General features: G+C 36.2%; 1 protein-coding gene across 1 annotated transcript in view; it reads right to left on the bottom strand.

Annotated features, from left to right (window-relative positions):
* LOC111060895 (laminin subunit alpha-2-like) overlaps positions 1-21,618 on the bottom strand; it is a gene marked incomplete in the record, with an annotated part of 262,801 nt that overhangs the window by 150,204 nt on the left and 90,979 nt on the right. Inside the window, 8 exon segments of the mRNA XM_039425289.1 lie at positions 1,535-1,780; positions 3,382-3,627; positions 5,157-5,402; positions 6,089-6,228; positions 10,529-10,712; positions 12,828-12,934; positions 15,407-15,584; positions 17,229-17,335. Of these exon segments, the coding sequence (XP_039281223.1) occupies positions 1,535-1,780; positions 3,382-3,627; positions 5,157-5,402; positions 6,089-6,228; positions 10,529-10,712; positions 12,828-12,934; positions 15,407-15,584; positions 17,229-17,335 (1,454 nt within the window).

The raw sequence follows: 21,618 nt of genomic DNA on the forward strand, positions 1-21,618 counted from the left end.
TTGAATTTTGTTGGAAACAAATAAATTCAATTCAATTCATGTTGGCCCAGTCGCTGGCCCAGCCTGGTAAAGGTGCAATTCTTGTTGAAGGCCAATGAAGGCCAGCATAGGCAAACCACCGATTCACGACCACTAGACCACTTTTATCCTACGTCCACTAATGAGGGAAATGAGGCGGTATCAGGTGGACCATTGTAACAATTATGGGGAATATTGAGAGGTTTGAATTGTAGTTTTTTGTGTCTTTCTTTCAGGTTGTTGAACTGATTAAAATTAAACTAAATTTTTCCAATATGAACTCCTGTGAACCTTGTTTTTGATTGTTAAAGAATTTATTCATGCCCAAAGTAAGCACCTAAATTTTGTGTTGCCATAGAAGATTTGCTAACTGCTTCTTATCCATCCAAATTATTGCAGTCTTCTAGCATTTCCTTAGTACTGGCTTGGATTTTGTAATGTATTTAGAAATGTTTTTGAACCGTGCGACCCCACAACGTTTTAACCTGAAATTAGGCCGGGCGCTCCACGTGTTTTCTTGAAAATTGGAAAATTTGAGTGGAAGAGCGGCAGTTCTAATCGAGTCGTCACCGCGAGAAGATGTATTCATAGAACTTGACTCGGCCTCTAGATTCGGCTTCGGCCTATTTAGATGGAAAATATCCTTATTATTTTGTATAATTTAAAAGCATGTAGTCTGGAAAATAGTAGTTAAAATGTAAACGTGAGTGATTGTAAGTGCCGATTTATTTGTTAAACTTTCGATTCCATGGTGAGTGCCAAAATGATTTTATTAAGCTCGAATAGATTGGCCAGACAAATTGACCGAGGCCCTAAATTTATTGTAGAGTGAGTTAGCAAATTCTAAATATCAATCATGAATCGTAGCAATAAAGTCTTAATTTGAGAAATAATATTCTTTGAAATTAATTTTTTTTAATGTTGTAATTTTGAAACAAGTAATTGAATAAATAACCGGATTGGTTACAGTGAAGATTATGATTCGATGTAACAGAATTTCAAAGATGACCGATAATTTTATGTTCGAATACAACCAATAAATTTATGTCAGTAGCATTTCTACCAAAATCTTTTATTTGAAGTTCCTGGCTCTTGATAAGTTACTTAGTTGCTAAAGCAGGTGTTGTTAAACAGTAGTGAAGATCTTAGCATTTGCATGAACGAATCCATCCAAAGCTCCCAACCGTGGATTCAAATAGTTTAAACAGGTTAATAGTTGAGTAGAGATTTTAAAAGCTATTATATATTATCCTTGTTACAAAATGGGGTGCTAATAAAGTCGCCCTGGCTTCCCACCGTTGAAAATGATGTCAGGTGGGGTGTAATGTCATAAAGTTCTCCTCCCGTTATTATAATGTCAAGTGTGGGGTAGTGTTATAGATACCTCCACCGGTTACAGTGGAAAGTTGTGGGATGAACCTTTTTGAAACAATACCCAAGGGACAGGTAATGCGACCCCGTCTTGTTTCCAAACCCCCTTCAATCCCTAGATTCACAAACAACTATAATCACTCACCTTGCAAGGACACTGTCCGGTGACAGCGTCACAGTGACACACTGCTGTCACGGCAGTCACGTGGTGACAATGTTGCGACCGTGTTCCGGCCACGTGACAATTGCAGGGCCGACAGTGCGGGAATGCGTAGTAGCCCTTTGCGCATCTATTGCAGTGGGTGCCTTCAAAGCCTTCTGCGCATGCGCAGTCGCCTGTTGTCATGTTGCATTGTGCACTGAGGGAGCCGTGTGTGTCGCAGTTGCATTGCTGAAATTGAAAATAAATACACGACTATAAAAATAAATATTACGATCTATTCATCATTTATTGTTACTAGGCTTGTTGTCTATGAATGGCACAGTAGCTTTGCCTTCATGACTTTGTAACGGCATATAGGCAAAGTATGGTTCGCGGGGTAATACTCACGGCTTTTCAAAAACATCAGACTTCAGACACCTCAGATCCCTAGATGTGGGAAGCTCCCTAAACACATAGATTCCTCATGAATGAGGGATTTGCAATGTATCACCAACAATGGAAAGAGAATATTGAGAGGTTTGAATTATAGTTTGTGTCTTTCTTTCAGGTTGTTGAACTGATTAAAATTAAACTAAATTTTTCCAATATGAACTCCTGTGAACCTTGTTTTTGATTGTTAAAGAATTTTTTCATGCCCAAAGTAAGCACCTAAATTTTGTGTTGCCATAGAAGATTTGCTAACTGCTTCTTATCCATCCAAATTATTGCAGTCTTCTAGCATTTCCTAAGTACTGGCTTGGATTTTGTAATGTATTTAGAAATGTTTTTGAACCGTGCGACCCCACAACGTTTTAACCTGAAATTAGGCCGGGCGCTCCACGTGTTTTCTTGAAAATTGGAAAATTTGAGTGGAAGAGCGGCAGTTCTAATCGAGTCGTCACCGCGAGAAGATGTATCATAGAACTTGACTCGGCCTCTAGATTCGGCTTCGGCCTATTTAGATGGAAAATATCCTTATTATTTTGTATAATTTAAAAGCATGTAGTCTGGAAAATAGTAGTTAAAATGTAAACGTGAGTGATTGTAAGTGCCGATTTATTTGTTAAACTTTCGATTCCATGGTGAGTGCCAAAATGATTTTATTAAGCTCGAATAGATTGGCCAGACAAATTGACCGAGGCCCTAAATTTATTGTAGAGTGAGTTAGCAAATTCTAAATATCAATCATGAATCGTAGCAATAAAGTCTTAATTTGAGAAATAATATTCTTTGAAATTAATTTTTTTTAATGTTGTAATTTTGAAACAAGTAATTGAATAAATAACCGGATTGGTTACAGTGAAGATTATGATTCGATGTAACAGAATTTCAAAGATGACCGATAATTTTATGTTCGAATACAACCAATAAATTTATGTCAGTAGCATTTCCACCAAAATTTTTTATTTGACGTTCCTGGCTCTTGATAAGTTACTTAGTTGCTAAAACAGGTGTTGTTAAACAGTAGTGAAGATCTTAGCATTTGCATGAACGAATCCATCCAAAGCTCCCAACCGTGGATTCAAATAGTTTAAACAGGTTAATAGTTGAGTAGAGATTTTAAAAGCAATTATATATATTTTTCCTTGTTACAAAATGGGGTGCTAATAAAGTCGCCCTGGCTTCCCACCGTTGAAAATGATGTCAGGTGGGGTGTAATGTCATAAAGTTCTCCTCCCGTTATAATAATGTCAAGTGTGGGGTAGTGTTATAGATACCTCCACCGGTTACAGTGGAAAGTTGTGGGATGAACCTTTTTGAAACAATACCCAAGGGACAGGTAATGCGACCCCGTCTTGTTTCCAAACCCCCTTCAATCCCTAGATTCACAAACAACTATAATCACTCACCTTGCAAGGACACTGTCCGGTGACAGCGTCACAGTGACACACTGCTGTCACGGCAGTCACGTGGTGACAATGTTGCGACCGTGTTCCGGCCACGTGACAATTGCAGGGCCGACAGTGCGGGAATGCGTAGTAGCCCTTCGCGCATCTATTGCAGTGTGTGCCTTCAAAGCCTTCTGCGCATGCGCAGTCGCCTGTTGTCATGTTGCATTGTGCACTAAGGGAGCCGTGTGTGTCGCAGTTGCATTGCTGAAATTGAAAATAAATACACGACTATAAAAATAAATATTACGATCTATTCATCATTTATTGTTACTAGGCTTGTTGTCTATGAATGGCACAGTAGCTTTGCCTTCATGACTTTGTAACGGCATATAGGCAAAGTATGGTTCGCGGGGTAATACTCACGGCTTTTCAAAAACATCAGACTTCAGACACCTCAGATCCCTAGATGTGGGAAGCTCCCTAAACACAGAGATTCCTCATGAATGAGGGATTTGCAATGTATCACCAACAATGGAAAGAGCATGTTGAACGAATGTCAGCTGATAGGCTGTCTTATGCTAAAAGAACGTAACTCCAAAAAGCACCTAAATTTTGTGTTGCCATAGAAGATTTGCTAACTGCTTCTTATCCATCCAAATTATTGCAGTCTTCTAGCATTTCCTAAGTACTGGCTTGGATTTTGTAATGTATTTAGAAATGTTTTTGAACCGTGCGACCCCACAACGTTTTAACCTGAAATTAGGCCGGGCGCTCCACGTGTTTTCTTGAAAATTGGAAAATTCGAGTGGAAGAGCGGCAGTTCTAATCGAGTCGTCACCGCGAGAAGATGTATTCATAGAACTTGACTCGGCCTCTAGATTCGGCTTCGGCCTATTTAGATGGAAAATATCCTTATTGTTTTGTATAATTTAAAAGCATGTAGTCTGGAAAATAGTAGTTAAAATGTAAACGTGAGTGATTGTAAGTGCCGATTTATTTGTTAAACTTTCGATTCCATGGTGAGTGCCAAAATGATTTTATTAAGCTCGAATAGATTGGCCAGACAAATTGACCGAGGCCCTAAATTTATTGTAGAGTGAGTTAGCAAATTCTTGTCTAAATATCAATTATGAATCGTAGCAATAAAGTCTTAATTTGAGAAATATTCTTTGAAATTAATTTTTTTTAATGTTGTAATTTTGAAACAAGTAATTGAATAAATAACCGGATTGGTTACAGTGAAGATTATGATTCGATGTAACATAATTTCAAAGATGACCGATAATTTTATGTTCGAATACAACCAATAAATTTATGTCAGTAGCATTTCTACCAAAATCTTTTATTTGAAGTTCCTGGCTCTTGATAAGTTACTTAGTTGCTAAAACAGGTGTTGTTAAACAGTAGTGAAGATCTTAGCATTTGCATAAACGAATCCATCCAAAGCTCCCAACCGTGGATTCAAATAGTTTAAACAGGTTAATAGTTGAGTAGAGATTTTAAAAGCAATTATATAGGTATATTTTTCCTTGTTACAAAATGGGGTGCTAATAAAGTCGCCCTGGCTTCCCACCGTTGAAAATGATGTCAGGTGGGGTGTAATGTCATAAAGTTCTCCTCCCGTTATAATAATGTCAAGTGTGGGGTAGTGTTATAGATACCTCCACCGGTTACAGTGGAAAGTTGTGGGATGAACCTTTTTGAAACAATACCCAGGGGACAGGTAATGCGACCCCGTCTTGTTTCCAAACCCCCTTCAATCCCTAGATTCACAAACAACTATAATCACTCACCTTGCAAGGACACTGTCCGGTGACAGCGTCACAGTGACACACTGCTGTCACGGCAGTCACGTGGTGACAATGTTGCGACCGTGTTCCGGCCACGTGACAATTGCAGGGCCGACAGTGCGGGAATGCGTAGTAGCCCTTCGCGCATCTATTGCAGTGTGTGCCTTCGAAGCCTTCTGCGCATGCGCAGTCGCCTGTTGTCATGTTGCATTGTGCACTAAGGGAGCCGTGTGTGTCGCAGTTGCATTGCTGAAATTGAAAATAAATACACGACTATAAAATAAATATTACGATCTATTCATCATTTATTGTTACTAGGCTTGTTGTCTATGAATGGCACAGTAGCTTTGCCTTCATGACTTTGTAACGGCATATAGGCAAAGTATGGTTCGCGGGGTAATACTCACGGCTTTTCAAAAACATCAGACTTCAGACACCTCAGATCCCTAGATGTGGGAAGCTCCCTAAACACATAGATTCCTCATGAATGAGGGATTTGCAATGTATCACCAATAATGGAAAGAGCATGTTGAACGAATGTCAGCTGATAGGCTGTCTTGTGCTAAAAGAACGTAACTCCAAAAAGCTCCTTGTGTTTTCGGATGCAACACGTTGCTTTTGAGAAGATACAAAAGAGCATCTGTTGCTTATGGAAAGATACATTAAAGATCCTTGTGTATCTTTTCAGATGCAACACGTTGCTTTTGAGAAGATACACTAGAGCATCTGTTGCTTATGAAAATATTTTCAAAAATGTTGGATGTTTTTGAAAGGGTAGTATTGTAGTCTGGTGGCCCTTCGCCGATAGGCAAAGCTACAGGACCCGGCCTGTAATCAATTCTATTATTGAGTATTTGTGTTGGTTTTTATATAAGTAAATGTTATTTCTAAATATTTCTAGATTGTAATAAATCGAGTAATAACTGTTTAGTTACCTTGCAGCCCAATTGGGCCGCGAACCCCCAGGAGTTCGGCTGACATTGGCTGCAGTCGGCTCCCTCCGTGAGCGGGGGACACACGCACCTCCCCGTATCTGGGTCACAGATGTGACCCGGTTTGTCGCATATGTCACATTCTGTGAGCAAACAAAATATAATTAATAAGGTAAATTATTACTCTGAGTGTCATTTATGTCACACTAAGACTGGTCACCAATGGCTGAACATGCCTGTGTATTGTCATTAGCAAGAGGCTTATAAAACTAGTAGTTCTGTGAACAGTAGACCTCACGCAGTATTCTCATCCACAAGTACCTGATTGAAACTATAGACCTTATGGAAATACAGCAATAGACTGGCTTCTCCACACATCTGTGTAATCACTTGTCAGCTGATTTATGATGAATAATATTTTCAAGTCTGATTTTTTACTCTTAATATTGGCGTATGAAGGATGCTCCTTTTTCCTTTTATATTATCATTGAAATGCAAAATTTCCAAAAACCTTGTATATACGTCGACGTGCAATTGAAAAAGGAACATACCTGTCAAATTTCATGAAAATCTATCACCGCGTTTCGCCGTAAATGCGCAACATATAAACATTTAAAAATTTAAGCATTTAAACATTAAGAGAAATGCCAAACCGTCGACTAGAATCTTAGACCTCACTTCGCTTGGTCAACAAAATAAACAATGAATAAATCACTGGAAAATAATAGTATCTCACGTAACAAGGACGGGAAGGTTTCATATGGTTTCATTACGGTAGAGTATGCTGTAATAAAAATCACATGTTTCTTGTTATGCAAACAGCTGTTTACCAGATTGATATCATGCATGGAAAACAGCTGAAATTGAACGAATATGACAATAGTTATTTGTATATCTAGAGTGAAAAGTACGACTTTTTCTCCCTGAGGGAAAAGTTTGAAGCCCGAGGCGAAGCCGAGGGCAACAATTTTCCTGAGGGAGAAAAAGTATTTTTCACTCGTGATGTACACAACATTTTTCCATCTACATTTTTTTATAGAAACTGCAAATAAAATCATTTTAATAACTTACGTATTGGTGACAATGTTTCCTAACAACATAACCTAAAATCTAAAACCTAAAAACCGGCCGTCTGATTGGCACTGCCGATTGCGCTATCTAGCAAAAGTTGTAACAATTATATCAGCTGGGTGTCTACCAAAAATGGCTGACTCCAGATCACGCGGTTCAGATTTGAATTGCAGATCAAAAAATATTTGTTGGCTGGTATTTTGAATAGAATAAGATATTTTAAAAATTTTATACATTTTTATTGTCTACTAATATTAAGAATATAATATCATACAAACATATATTTCATGAGTTGATCAAATTTCTGGTTGTGGTATTGCATTCAGTTGACTCAATGACAGACACCTCTTTATGCTTTCTCATCTGAGCTTAGACCTTCTAACCTATTATAATGTAAGTTTTTAAAATAGAGATGCTTCCCATGTTATTTAAATGGAGTCACTTTTACTCCCTAGGGAGTTTTTCTGTTTTTTACTACCGAGAGCGAAAAAGTGACACTTTAGTATTATGTTTCAGGGAGTAAAGTAAGTACTTTAGCCAGTAGGTGGAGGAAAAAAATTATAATGATACAGAAATAATCTAACCTCAAATACAACAGCGACGAAAAAATAAACAAAATTTTGAGATTATAACAATATCAAGTGACCTGGCTGGCTCAGGTTTTCAGGTCACACCTGGTCAATTTCAGAGCCTCTGACATGACCTAACGACTGTTATTAGGCAGCCAGGACCGACAATAAACGTAATTGAAGAAAACCTGAACCCAAAAACTTTTGCTTGAAACGTTTCGCTGCGATTATTCAACAATGTGAGACGACTGTAAAGCATACATGTTCAAACTTTAGTGGCCAGCCTTAGATGACTGAAAAATCACTCTATACCCTAGAGAAAAGATAAAGTCCAGTCAAATGATCGTTTTTTAGGAAACAGCCTCGAAAGAATGTTTCTCGACGGTTCTATATGTATTTTGGGGCGCTGAATTTGAATCTGAAATTTGCTGACACGCCAGAGGGCGTCTTCACCCCCAAAACCCCCAAAATTTCGGACTTTTCACAATAATTTTCCCATTTTATCTCGAAAACCTTGAGTTTCTCAAGAAAAATAATTTCCGACAAAATTAAAGAGAATAAAATTTACAATAAATTGAGTGGTCGCGCAGGACTATACCAGAGCAACGAATTTTCAAAACGGGCTTTGGAAAGGTATTATATTGGAAAATTTGTATTTTGACTGAAGGATTTGATTTTCTATTTTTGGGTGCACTCCCCCTCCCCCTCTACTAAATTTGAAAATTCCTATGCAATCCTGTGTCAGAATTAATTGTTCTTTCACGTGATGTGTGGTTTTTCATCATTACTAGAAAAAGATTCCAGTTGTATAGAGTGAAAGTGGTGGGTTTGCATAATTTTGAAAAACCTTTAAAAAATACCCATTTTTTTGAAAATTCGTAGCTCCGAAACAAAAAATGGTAGAGTCCTGCGCGACCATTCAATTTATTGGAAATTTTATTCTCTTTGATTTTGTTGATAATGATTTTTCTTGAGAAATTAAAGGTTTTCGAGATTGAATTGGAAAATTGAAAAAGGTCCGAAATTTTGGGGGTTTTAGGGGTGAAGCCACCCTTTGGCGTGTCAGCAAATTTTAGATTCGAATTCAGCGCCCCAAAATAGATATACAACAGTCGAGAAAAATTCTTTCGGAACTGTTTCCTGAAAAACGACCATTTGACTGGACTAATATTAAGAATATAATATCATACAAACATATATTTCATGAGTTGATCAAATTTCTGGTTGTGGTATTGCATTCAGTTGACTCAATGACAGACACCTCTTTATGCTTTCTCATCTGAGCTTAGACCTTCTAACCTATTATAATGTAAGTTTTTAAAATAGAGATGCTTCCCCTGTTATTTAAATGGAGTCACTTTTACTCCCTAGGGAGTTTTTCTGTTTTTTACTACCGAGAGCGAAAAAGTGACACTTTAGTATTATGTTTCAGGAGTAAAGTAAGTACTTTAGCAGTAGGTGGAGGAAAAAAATTATAATGATACAGAAATAATCTAACCTCAAATAAAGCAGCGACGAAAAAATAAACAACAAAATTTTGAAATTATAATAATATTGAGTGACATGGCTGGCTCAGGTCTGGTGTCAGAGTTTTCAGGTCGCACCTGATCAATTTCAGGGCCTCTGACATGACCTAACGACTGTTATTAGGCAGCCAGGACCGACAGTAAACGTAATTGAAGAAAACCTAAACCCAAAAACTTTTGCTTGAAACGTTTCGCTGTGATTATTCAACAATGTAAGACGACTGTATAGCATGCATGTTCAAACTTTAGTGGCCAGCCTTAGATGACTGAAAAATCACTCTATACCCTAGAGAAAAGATATAGTCCAGTCAAATGATCGTTTTTTAGGAAACAGCCTCGAAAGAATGTTTCTCGACGGTTCTATATGTATTTTGGGGCGCTGAATTCGAATCTGAAATTTGCTGACACGCCAGAGGGCGTCTTCACCCCCAAAACCCCCAAAATTTCGGACTTTTCACAATTTTCCCATTTAATCTCGAAAAACTTGAGTTTCTCAAGAAAAATAATTTCCGACAAAATTAAAGAGAATAAAATTTACAATAAATTGAGTGGTCGCGCAGGACTATACCAGAGCAACGAATTTTCAAAACGGGCTTTGGAAAGGTATTATATTGGAAAATTTGTATTTTGACTGAAGGATTTGATTTTCTATTTTTGGGTGCACTCCCCCTCCCCCTCTACTAAATTTTCCTACGAAAATTCCTATGGAATCCTGTGTCAGAATTAATTGTTCTTTCACGTGATGTGTGGTTTTTCATCATTACTAGAAAAATATTCTAGTTGTATAGAGTGAAAGTGGTGGGTTTGCATAATTTTGAAAAACCTTTAAAAAATACCCATTTTTTTGAAAATTCGTAGCTCCGGAACAAAAAATGGTAGAGTCCTGCGCGACCATTCAATTTATTGTAAATTTTATTCTCTTTGATTTTGTTGATAATGATTTTTCTTGAGAAATTTAAGGTTTTCGAGATTAAATGGAAAAATTGAAAAAAGTCCGAAATTTTGTGGGTTTTAGGGGTGAAGCCGCCCTCTGGCGTGTCAGCAAATTTCAGATTCGATTTCAGCGCCCCAAAATAGATATAGAACCGTCGAGAAAAATTCTTTCGGGGCTGTTTCCTGAAAAACGACCATTTGACTGGACTAATAGAATAAATTTGGAACTTGAATAACCTATACTATAGAGAAACGATAGCGTAAGATAACTTATGCAATTGTTTCTCTATGCCTATACCATGGGATATCTTCTTATGCTATCTTTTCTCTATGAATGTAATTACCTGAACATCCATAGGTGGAAAGGCCATAAAAGAGTTGCGCACACTTTTCGCATTTACGTCCCTCTACGCCCGGTTTACAGTGACACTGTCCGGTGTATGCGTCGCATACGTCCGCATACAGGGAACCGACCACGTCACACGCACACGGCTGGCAGCCTGTCTCCGAGAGGCCCCAATAGCCTGTCTGTTGAAAGGGAAAAAGGGAGATTAAGATGCAAAAAGGGAAATTTGAATTGAAAAAGGGAACGAAATAGGGAACAGGATAAACCCAAAACTGTTCCTCTCCCTAATTTGAACTATTTTTATCAAAATTAGGGAGAGGGACAGTTTTGGGTTTATCCTGTTGATTCTCTCCCAATCATTAATTTGATGTTGTGATTAAGGAATGTAATAAATGTAATGTAATGAAATGAAATATGACAGCCTGTGTCCGAGAGGCCCCAGAAACCTGTCTGTTGAAAAGGAAAAAAGGGAAATTAAGATTCGAAAAAGGAAATTTGAATTGAAAAGAACAGGAAATGAAAGAAGAAAGTTCAAGAAATAATTTAAGTGAACATTAATAGTTAATCCATTCAGTTCTTATGAGCAGTAATAATTGATAGCTTTATAAAAACTGCAGTAAATTTATGTATAGTGGGGTCCACGTTATAATGGAAGTGGAGAATGATAGGAGAACAGCATTGCCGAGTCTCTACCTTGCCACTGCCTTATAGCTGATACCAGTATATCTGATGTAATATCAACTGTTCATTTTTGTTTACAATAATTGTATTTCATTCGTCAAGATAATTATAAAATAATAGGCTACATTTCCAGAATGAATTTTATTATTTTTCAATTGATTATAGTTCTAAATTGTTGAAAAACGATCTGGCAACGTTGCAGAGGTAGAAAAACGTATCGCACCATCTGCTGTGTCGAATGATAGACAAGGATAGCAACCCCAATGTTAATCAAATACTGCCATTATAACGTGGACCTTACTGTAGTGAGAACACTGACATTGGTCGAATACTCTACCTTTTGACGTACAACTGAATTTCAACCCCTCATAAGGGGGTGACTTAGGGGTTGTAAATCGAATATTTTAAATGTAAACACCCATTGTGTGGTACATCATTTTAAAGGCATTTTCAAAACAAGGAAGATAAAATAAAATGAAATGTTCTATGATACTTGTATCCAAAATGGCGGCTGATTGAAGTTTTAGTTTTTAAAGAAATGACGGGTTGTAACTCAAATATTTTGAATGTAAACACCCATTGTGTGATACATCATTTTGAAGGCCTTTTCAAAACAGAAGAGATGACATCAATAAAAATGTTCTATGATACTTTTATCCAAAATGGCGGCTGATTGAACTTTATTAATTTATTCCTTTAAAAACTAAAACTTGAATCAGCAGTCATTTTGGATAAAAGTATCATAGAACATTTTTATTGATGTCATCTTTCTTGTTTTGAAAAGGCCTTCAAAATGATGTATCATACAATGGGTATTCAAATTTGAATTATTTGAGTTACAACCCTTCATTTAAAAACTAAAACTTCAATCAGCCGCCATTTTGGGTACAAGTATTATAGAACATTTTAATTGATGTTATCTTCCTTGTTTTGAAAAGACCTTCAAAATGATGTACCACACAATGGGTATTTATATAAAAGATTCGAGTTACAACTCCCAAGTCACCCCTTATGAGGGGTTGAAATTCAGTTGTACGTCAAAAGGTAGAGTATTTGACCAATAACTTATCCTGAAAGTTACAGTATTATATCTACAACAGTCTCCAACTTATTGAGGGGTTCCCATACATATGACCATAGAGAAACAATAGCGATATCCCATGGTATAGGGCGTTTATGTCGCAACTTTTACTGTTATCTCAAGCCGATTACTGTCGATTATTGTCGATTTTTACTGTTTTGACCGGGTAAGAATGTTTGAACGGCACAATATGAGAGACTACCAGCATCATAAAGCTTCACAGGAAAGAACTACGTGGACTATCAGCTTGAGATAACAGTAAAAGTTGCGACATAAACGCCCTATACCATGGGATATCTACTTATGCCATTGTTTCTCTATGATATGACTCACTCTGTATAGATTGACGTTAAGTACATATTAACGCCTTGAAAATTTTTGAGTCCTGAAAAAATACTGGTCTTCTTATTATCATCGTACAATCAAATCACCAAAAAAATCATTGTACTATTCATTGTAAGATTGATTACAATAATTGTATTTAACATTGAAATTGAATATCTTATTAATTATTGACTGATCATTTTTAAATTACCTGACAAGTATCACAGGTCCTTCCTACGACGTTGTCTTTACATTGGCATTCGCCAGTCTCCAAATCACAAGCCAACGATTTCGAGCCAAGAAAATTACAATCACAACCTGGAACAATTTGAAAATATGGTCAATCGAACATTTATTTATCAATACAATGATTACAATGATTCATAATAATAGATATCATAGTCTGGAAGAAGAAAACTGAGCTTAGCTCTTACTATGAAAATCTATTGCTGCGTTTTTCACAGAAAAACATATAAACATAAAGATAAATGCAAAACCGTCTATTTTGAATCTTAGACCTCACTTCGCTCGGTCAATTATTTAATACTATCTTGCTCCTCACTGGCTCCTTTCCCTTGAAAGCCATAACCTTCGTCTTTTGCTGTGATATTTTCAGGTCATATTCTTGATAGAGGCTGTATAGCTTGAAGATAGGTGTCTGCAGGTCAACAGCCAAGAGCAAGCAGTCAACACATTTTCCGTTTATTGTGATTCCAGTCTTAATTATTTCAGACTTCCAATTCCTGATAACGTCATTCAAATCCTATTCTATTAAGCGAGCAATTTCTGTATATATTTATTTATGTGGTTATCTGGTTATGTGGTTATATGGGTATATATTTATGTTCAACGGATCTCGAAAACGGCTCCAACGATTTTCACGAAATTTGGAACAAAGTAGGTTTATGATGGAAAGATGAAAAAATGAAAAGATTTATGTGTAGCCGAGATATTAAACTGGAACTTAGACCTTCGAGCGTGGGACAGTAGACTGAATAAGTTGAGAAGAGCACAGTATGCCACAAAGAACACTTACAACAAGAAATCACTATCAATAGCCACAAAATTGAAGCATTACAAGACAGTCACTCAACCGGTAATAACTTACGCAAGTGAAACCATCTTTAAAACTACCAATACCATCGCAATAGACAAATTACTAAAAATCGAAAGAAGAATCATCAGAACCTGTATTAACAAGAACTATCAAGTAGATGGACACTGGAGATTAGCTTCCAACGAAACTGTTTACAAAGAAATTGAACCTGTCACAAGTACAATAAAAAAAAGCGAATATCTTTCTTCGGTCACCTGATTAGAGCTTCGGAGGACAGACTAAGCAGAAGAATTATTGAAAAGTTGTGGAAAAGTAAAACAAATATAAAATGGATTGACGAACTCAAGGAGGATATGAGAGAGTTGAATATAACATTCGAAGATTTGAAGAACAAGTCGGACAACATCAGAATCCTGAAGGACAAACAGACCAGACTGCAGATCAAAGTCAGACACAGAATGGGAAGAGTGATTTCGGACGAGGAAAGGAAATTAATTTCTGAACGAATGAAGAAATACTGGGCTGAGAGAGGACGGAGTAAAGGTGGAAGATACTGACTACAGTGGTCCAATGAAGGCCATAAAATTATAATAAATAAATAAACTGGAACTTAGAATACGCATGTTATGTGTTTTCTACATTGCTGTACGGCATGGAAGCATGGACTTTGAAAAAGTCAAACCTCAAAAACATCGAGGCATTTGAAATGTGGTGCTATAGAATATCATGTGGTGCTGTGGATGTAGAGAATACCATGGACAAGGAAAGTGACGAATAGGGATGTAATGTTGATGATGGCAAAGGAATGTGAAGTTGTTGCGACTATAAAGAGAAGAAAATTGCAATATTTGGTCCATGTAATGAGGGGTGAAAAGTATGAGCTATTGAGACTTATATTGCAAGGGAGGATCATGGGAAAGAGGAGTGTGGGAAGAAGAAGAATATCCTGGCTGCGTAATTTAAGAGAATAGTATGGCTGCAACTCAAAGGCTGCAATCAATAAAGTGAAAATTGCCCTAATGATTTCCAACCTCCGATAGGAGAAGGAACCAGAAGAAGAATAACAAGGTTTATGATATGAAGATTCGATTGCACTAGGTCTCAACCCTTGGATAACTTGCTGAAGGACATTAAAAGGATGAATACGTCCTTGGAAAACAGCTGGAAATTTTGTCGTCTGTCGATACCGTAATGGAAGAGAGTGAACGAGTTCATCTGTGTGGGATCATCCAGCTGATGTCACGATTATCTAGAAATTTCAATCAACTTGATCAGAATATCTGATTTGTTGACATGACATATCATGTCAAAATGAAAGTAGGCTATATCAGAATTTTCACAGTTTCAAGTGATTAGTGAGTGTTATTTTGTTATTCAATTTGGTTTGTAGACAATCTAAATTAAAACATTTCTGTTTTTAAATGTTTTGACTAAAAACTGGACCTGAATTCAAGTGTATGGAACATACCTAACCTACTTTTTGGAATATTTATAGTGTATAAATCAAAATTCGGGGAAGAAACAGTTTTGGGCTGTGCCTGTTAGTCCTTCCCCAATCATTTTATAGAATTGAGTTCTGTTTATCAATAAATAAATAACGAGCGAAGCTCGGTGCCCCGATATTAAATATTTAACAGAGCAGGTGATAATTCACACCCTTGTCTTACTCCTTTATTAGTCTCAGATAACACTAACACTATTTATCTACTTAATAAATAATTGTATTAACTGACTATTGCATCCACTAGTGGAGAACCCGTAGTGATTGGGATGACATTGACTGCAGTGCGGCCCCGCTACGCCCGCCCTACACTGGCAGTCACCCGAGACCGTGTCACACTGTACACTCGCCGAGCCTACGTCGTCACACTGGCATGGTACACACCCTGCTGTCACATTTCCGAGGCCATCCTGCAAAAAATAACATGATTATAAGTGAGGTTTAATCTATCTATTGAATGAAAAAGACTAAGAAATTGTCAAAAACCACTGATTTATTGATAATTAGAAAGACCGGTTTCGGTTATTACACCATTGTCAATCTCTGATAAACTATAAACCGGTCTTTCTAATTATCAATAAATCAGTGGTTTTTTGACAATTTCTTAGTCTTTTTCATTCAATATGAATACTTACCACAATATCAACTTCTCAACTACACAAAAAGTAATCTATCTATAATATAATAAAGGAAAGAATCGTCTTAAACATGTACCGGATAGGAAATTCACGAATGACGCATCATCACGTCTCAACTACTCAACTCATTAACTTGGAATTATGCATAAAGATTCTCAATTAACCGAGGATGGTTATAGTCCTATTTCAAATTCTTCAAGATTTCAGTTTGTCAAGTTTTCAAATAGACCCTTGCAGAGCACAGGTTACCTGCTAGTTGAAAATAATAATGAGTTAACAATGCTCTCACGTTTCTAGTAATTAATAATAATAATAATAACTTTATTCTCGCAAAAGAAAGCACAAACAATAATAATTATTACAGAAAATGTAAATTACTGAATGCATACTAATTTCTGATTTGATCGTAAAGTACTATTAAAACACCGATGGTTGTCATGATTACTATTTATTTGACTGGTAGGGAGCAGCGAGTGAGAGTGGGCTCAGCGAGCCTCTTCCAGTCACTGTCGGGGTACCTCAGTGATCCGTATCCTCTGCTATATTTATTTATTACCTCTCCTTTATTTATCAACGATTTGCTTACAAAAAACTTTCATGGTCACATTCAGGCTTTTGCTGACGATATTGCCTTTTTTTCCAATAAAAATAAAGAGACTGTACAAAATAATATTATCTATGACTAATCCTTCAAGAGTGGTGCACAATGAATAGAATGAGAGTAAACGTTGCAAAGACAAAATATATCAATTTCGATTTCAAGGCATTCAATTTTGCAGGCCCAATTATATATCATACACAAAATTGTGACAATCGTGATAATTGTGACTGTGAAGAAATTGAAAAGGTAAAGTCATTCAAGTACTTGGGTTTAACTTATGATGAGAAAATGTCATGGAAAACTCATATTCAAAATTTGCATGTAAATGTTAGAAGAGCAATAAGAAAGTTCTATTTCCTGAGAAGCATCTGCGATGAGCAGCTAATGAAAACATTGTATTATGCTCTCATACACTCTCAATTACAGTATGGTTTGGTATGTTGGGGTGGAGCTTTTAAAACTATTATTAATAGGTTAAGAATAACCCAGAATCATTATATAAGATTGATAATGTTTAAAGATGAAAGGAAGGTTGCATTAAAGTGCCCCTTCTTTGAAAATATTTCCGCAAGAGCGTGCTTATAAAAGGGATAATAATAATAATAATAATAATAATAATAATAATAATAATAATAATAATAATAATAATAATAACTTTATTCTCGCAAAAGAAAGCACAAACAATAATAATTACAGAAAATGTAAATTACTGAATGCATACTAATTTCTGATTTGATCGTAAAGTACTATTAAAACACCGATGGTTGTCGTGATTACTATTTATTTTTACGTTTTGCACATTCTGAAAATCTCACCTGACATCGGTTGCAGCTCCTCCCGACATATCTCTCCTTACACTGACATTGACCAGTAATCTCGTTGCATTCTGAGTTCACAGAGCCATGTACGTCACAGTCACATGCTGAAAAATTACAATACGAATATTTATAACACCCATTATTGTCATGACTATCATTTATTCATACTCAGATTCCGATTGCTTTATTCAATTCAATTTATTTATTCACACACACACATAAGATACATCAATATGAAATAAAAATTAAATACATCAATAAAAAAAACATTACAGTATAAAATAAATAACATAAATATGAGAACACATTACAATATTAGAAGGCAAAATATACATGTTATGTGGTGAAGAAGGGTAGAGGATCAAAAGTTCTTCCAACTATGGCTATCCATGTCATAGGAAGGCTTTTGATCCTTGGAATTTTTGGAAAGGATTGGGGAAGGGATGTGATAGAGCACAAGTAGGGGAAGTGAGCGCACTAATCAGAAAAGTTCTCTGTTAACTTATTATAGTTCTCAAAGGTAGAAGAAGTAGTTAATTTTGATCCAAGCATTGATATCTGTTTTTACTTTTTTTGTTATCTTGGCACAGCTAATAATTTGTTCAGGAATTTTATTTATAATTCTGGTGCTTAAATATATGAGTTGTCTTCTAATATTTTCAATGTTAGTATGATAGATTAGGTACTTATTTGAGGTGGGTCTTAAATTGTATTGATTATTGATAGTATTATTAGTGCAAATGAAATTATTTTTATATTTGAATATTTACTTCACTACATTCATTACATACAACTGTCTAACTGTCAACACGTTAAACTCTTCAAAAGTCAGGTTGGTTGGGAAAAGTCTAGACTTATTTAAGATTGTTTTAATGATTGATTTTTGAAAGTGTTTAAGGCTGTGCAAAGCCTAAAAATAAACTTTCTACTCGTGATATTATTCAAAGTTTTTCGATTTGTATATCATCAAGCTATCAAAATGGAAAAGGTTTCTCAGATAAACTTTTTTTTCCGATCATTACTTTTTGAGATATGAGCGCCTGAAGTTTGAATTTTTGGGACAGAACATTTCAAATTCTGTAAGATATAAATCCATGAGATTTAGAGGATGGATTCTTCATGGTATTGTTGATCTAGTAAAACGAAAACTTTCTGAGAATACTGTATCTATTTTTGAAAAAGTTATTCAATTTACAAAAAATAACTTTTAGTTGAGTTATTTTCAGTAAATTGAATAACTATCTTAAAAATTGATATTTTCAGAAATGTTTGTTCTACTAGATCAACAATACCATGAAGAATCTATCCTCCAAATTTATGGGATTTATCTCTTACCAAATTTGAAATTTTCTGTCCCAAAAATTAAAACTTTAGGCGCTCATATCTCAAAAAGTAACGATCAGAAAAAAATGTTTTCCTGAGAAAACTTTCATTTTGATAGCTTGATGATATACAAATCGAAAAACTTTGAAAAATATCACGAGTAGAAAGTTTTGTTTTTAGCCTTTGCACAGCCTTAACAAAACAAAATTCAACTACGTTCCAGCGTTTAAAATAATTACCGTTAATTAAATTACCATAATAACCTACACAAGACTGAAGATATTTTCAATAACACTGAGCAAAGATAGATGTTGGAATATGCGAAAGTTGAAATACTATTGTAGTTTTTTCACATGGAACGGTGAAGTTTGAGCATTGCAGAGGTAGAGAAGGATAGCGCTATCTGCTTTGTCGAATGATAGATAAGGATAGCAACACCAATGTTGATCAGAAACTGCAATTATAACGGGTACCTCACTACAGTAGCGTGAGCACGGCTCCATCAAATTACATTGCCCGAGCCGCCGCCAGAGCAAGAAACGCCACGTGTGTCCTTAGCCTGAGGCTGGCCGCTGGCTGAACGTTTCACATGTATACGAATGTAAGGCTCAACTCACACTTAACGCGACTCAGGTCGAGAAGAGACTCGACTCTAGTCGAGAGCATGTGTTTTCAAATGGTGACAGTCGCGGAGACTAGAATCGACTGGTCTGAATGTTACCATTTGGGAACACATGCTCTCTCTGAATTAACTGTCCAGTACCCGTGAAAAAAACTGTTTGAATTGATCTTTCGTACAGTAGTTGTTTCATTATTGTAAGTGGAAGGCTCAACTCACACTTAACGCGACTCAGGTCGAGAAGAGACTCGACTCGACTCTAGTCGAGAGCATGTGTTTTCAAATGGTGACGTCACAGAGATTAGAGTCGACTGGTCTGAGTGTCACCATTTGGAAACACATGCTCTCAACTAGAGTCGAGTCTCTTCTCGACCTGAGTCACGTAAGTGTGAGTTGAGCCTATCTGATGCCCGGTTGCAGAGTCGTTACATAAAATCAAACATAGCTATGTGAGACATAGTTTAAAATCACTGACATAAATGGTTGGTCGTTGCACAGTCTTTTGTCGAAGCCCATTTAGCTATATCTCGAATTAGCATCACACATAAGTCACGCTGCAGCTCTATTCACTTTTTTCTGTACATTTCCGTACATGCTTCTATCCAACCAATGTCTTGGCATCCGGGAAAGTTTCAATCGACATCATTGTGAACAGACCTAAAAGACCTTACATAAAATTGATAAACCATATGGCGACTCTTGGCTTTTGGCGAGATTTCTCACCATATTTAGCGATAATATTACAGATGGTTTTTAATAAACATCTTTCAAAAAAAGCTATCACAACCTCTAAAATGCATTTGGCGAGTGTAGATATTGGATTTAACAGCACGACTTCGAGCCCATAACTTAAATGAGCGTTTTTAGCTATTGGAGACATAAATACGCTCTTTTTGACGACTCTGCAACGAAATCATGTGTTTATTTGGGCGTTTTTTGTTTTATGGGAGCTATAGTTTACTTTGACATCTGTGCAACAAAAAGAGGAGTTATGGCTTCATAAATGAGTTAAATGCCTGATTTTAATTTTATGCGACGACTCTGCAACCAAGCATGAGTCGATAACCTTAACCTAAGTATCAAAGTAAATGGATAGTTTTTTCAGGTGTTTTTGCACTGGCGAGGAACGAGTCGGTAGTCGATTGGCTGATTATCAGCTGATTCCCGAACGCCAACCCAATCAGCTGATAATCAGCCAATCGGAGAGCTTTCTGCCCAAGGTCTATAAAAACCAGGTCAAGACACTCGTGCTCCTTATGGAGCGTCCATTATGTGGGGTTTTTATGGCGGTACATTTGAAATTCCAATCTGCTCATAACAAAATCATGCATTATATGCTCTTTAAAAACAATATTCTGGATCAGATAATTTATGTGAATTCAGGTTTTAGATTTTTTAATAATGAAATTTCAATAATCAATTCAATTATATTTAATTCAGTTTATTTTCAAAAAACATAATACACGAATAAGAAATGCAATATACAACATATTTTGGAATCCCCCTACTAGACTATCCATCTGTGTGTAGGGGGGGGGGAGTTCCACTTTATACATAAGCTTAATCTGCTCATAGAAGAAAATAATAGAGAATACACTTATATCGTGGATGTATTATTAATATTCTGATTATAAAATAGATATTACATTGTGCTGATGTATATCTAAAAATGAGTATGTAGGAATATGTATGTAGGAATAAGTATACTTAATACATTGATTGATTAATAGTATAAAAAAAGAAGAAAAAACAATATTTTATTGAAAACCGCATTTATTGATAATAAATGGTTCAAGAATTCATTATTAAAAATTGTTTTTATTCTTGTAACTTGTTATGATTTATAAGGCGTTGGGACAAAAAGCTAACCTCAAAAACAGTTTAAAGTTCTCAATCAATTAAATCTAAAAATCAACAATTCAGTTTCTAGTTGGAATCGAAATATTATTATTCTGTCAGAACCATTTATTTTACAATTCAAAGCCGAGAAATATCACTTGAACAATATAACAAAATAACACATCATGTTGTTCAATCTATAATGATAACAGATACATTTGAAAATTGCTGAACTAGAACCCCATAAAATGGCGATTTTGCAATGCATCACGGGATTGTGTCACGACCTGTATCAAAGCCACCTCTAATACAAGGCCCCGCCTACGATATTGCAACGTCGCAGTGTAGGCCTAGAATCTAATTGGTGGAAAATATCAGCTATATGGAAAATATGACTATGCCTGTATTTATAGACCTTGTTACTGCCCTGACGACTTGTCCGCCGCCAGTGCAAAAACGCCTAAAAAACGCTCCATATGGTCTAGCCCTCAATGAGAGTCACTTCCAACTTGGGTATGCGATAGTTTGTGTCTTCTTGCAGGTCAGCTGTTACAAAACACCGCTCGCCTGTCAAACGAAAATATCCGTTGATACGTTAAGGTGCGT

Source organism: Nilaparvata lugens, chromosome 3 (assembly GCF_014356525.2).
Source record: "Nilaparvata lugens isolate BPH chromosome 3, ASM1435652v1, whole genome shotgun sequence".
NCBI lineage: Eukaryota > Metazoa > Arthropoda > Insecta > Hemiptera > Delphacidae > Nilaparvata > Nilaparvata lugens.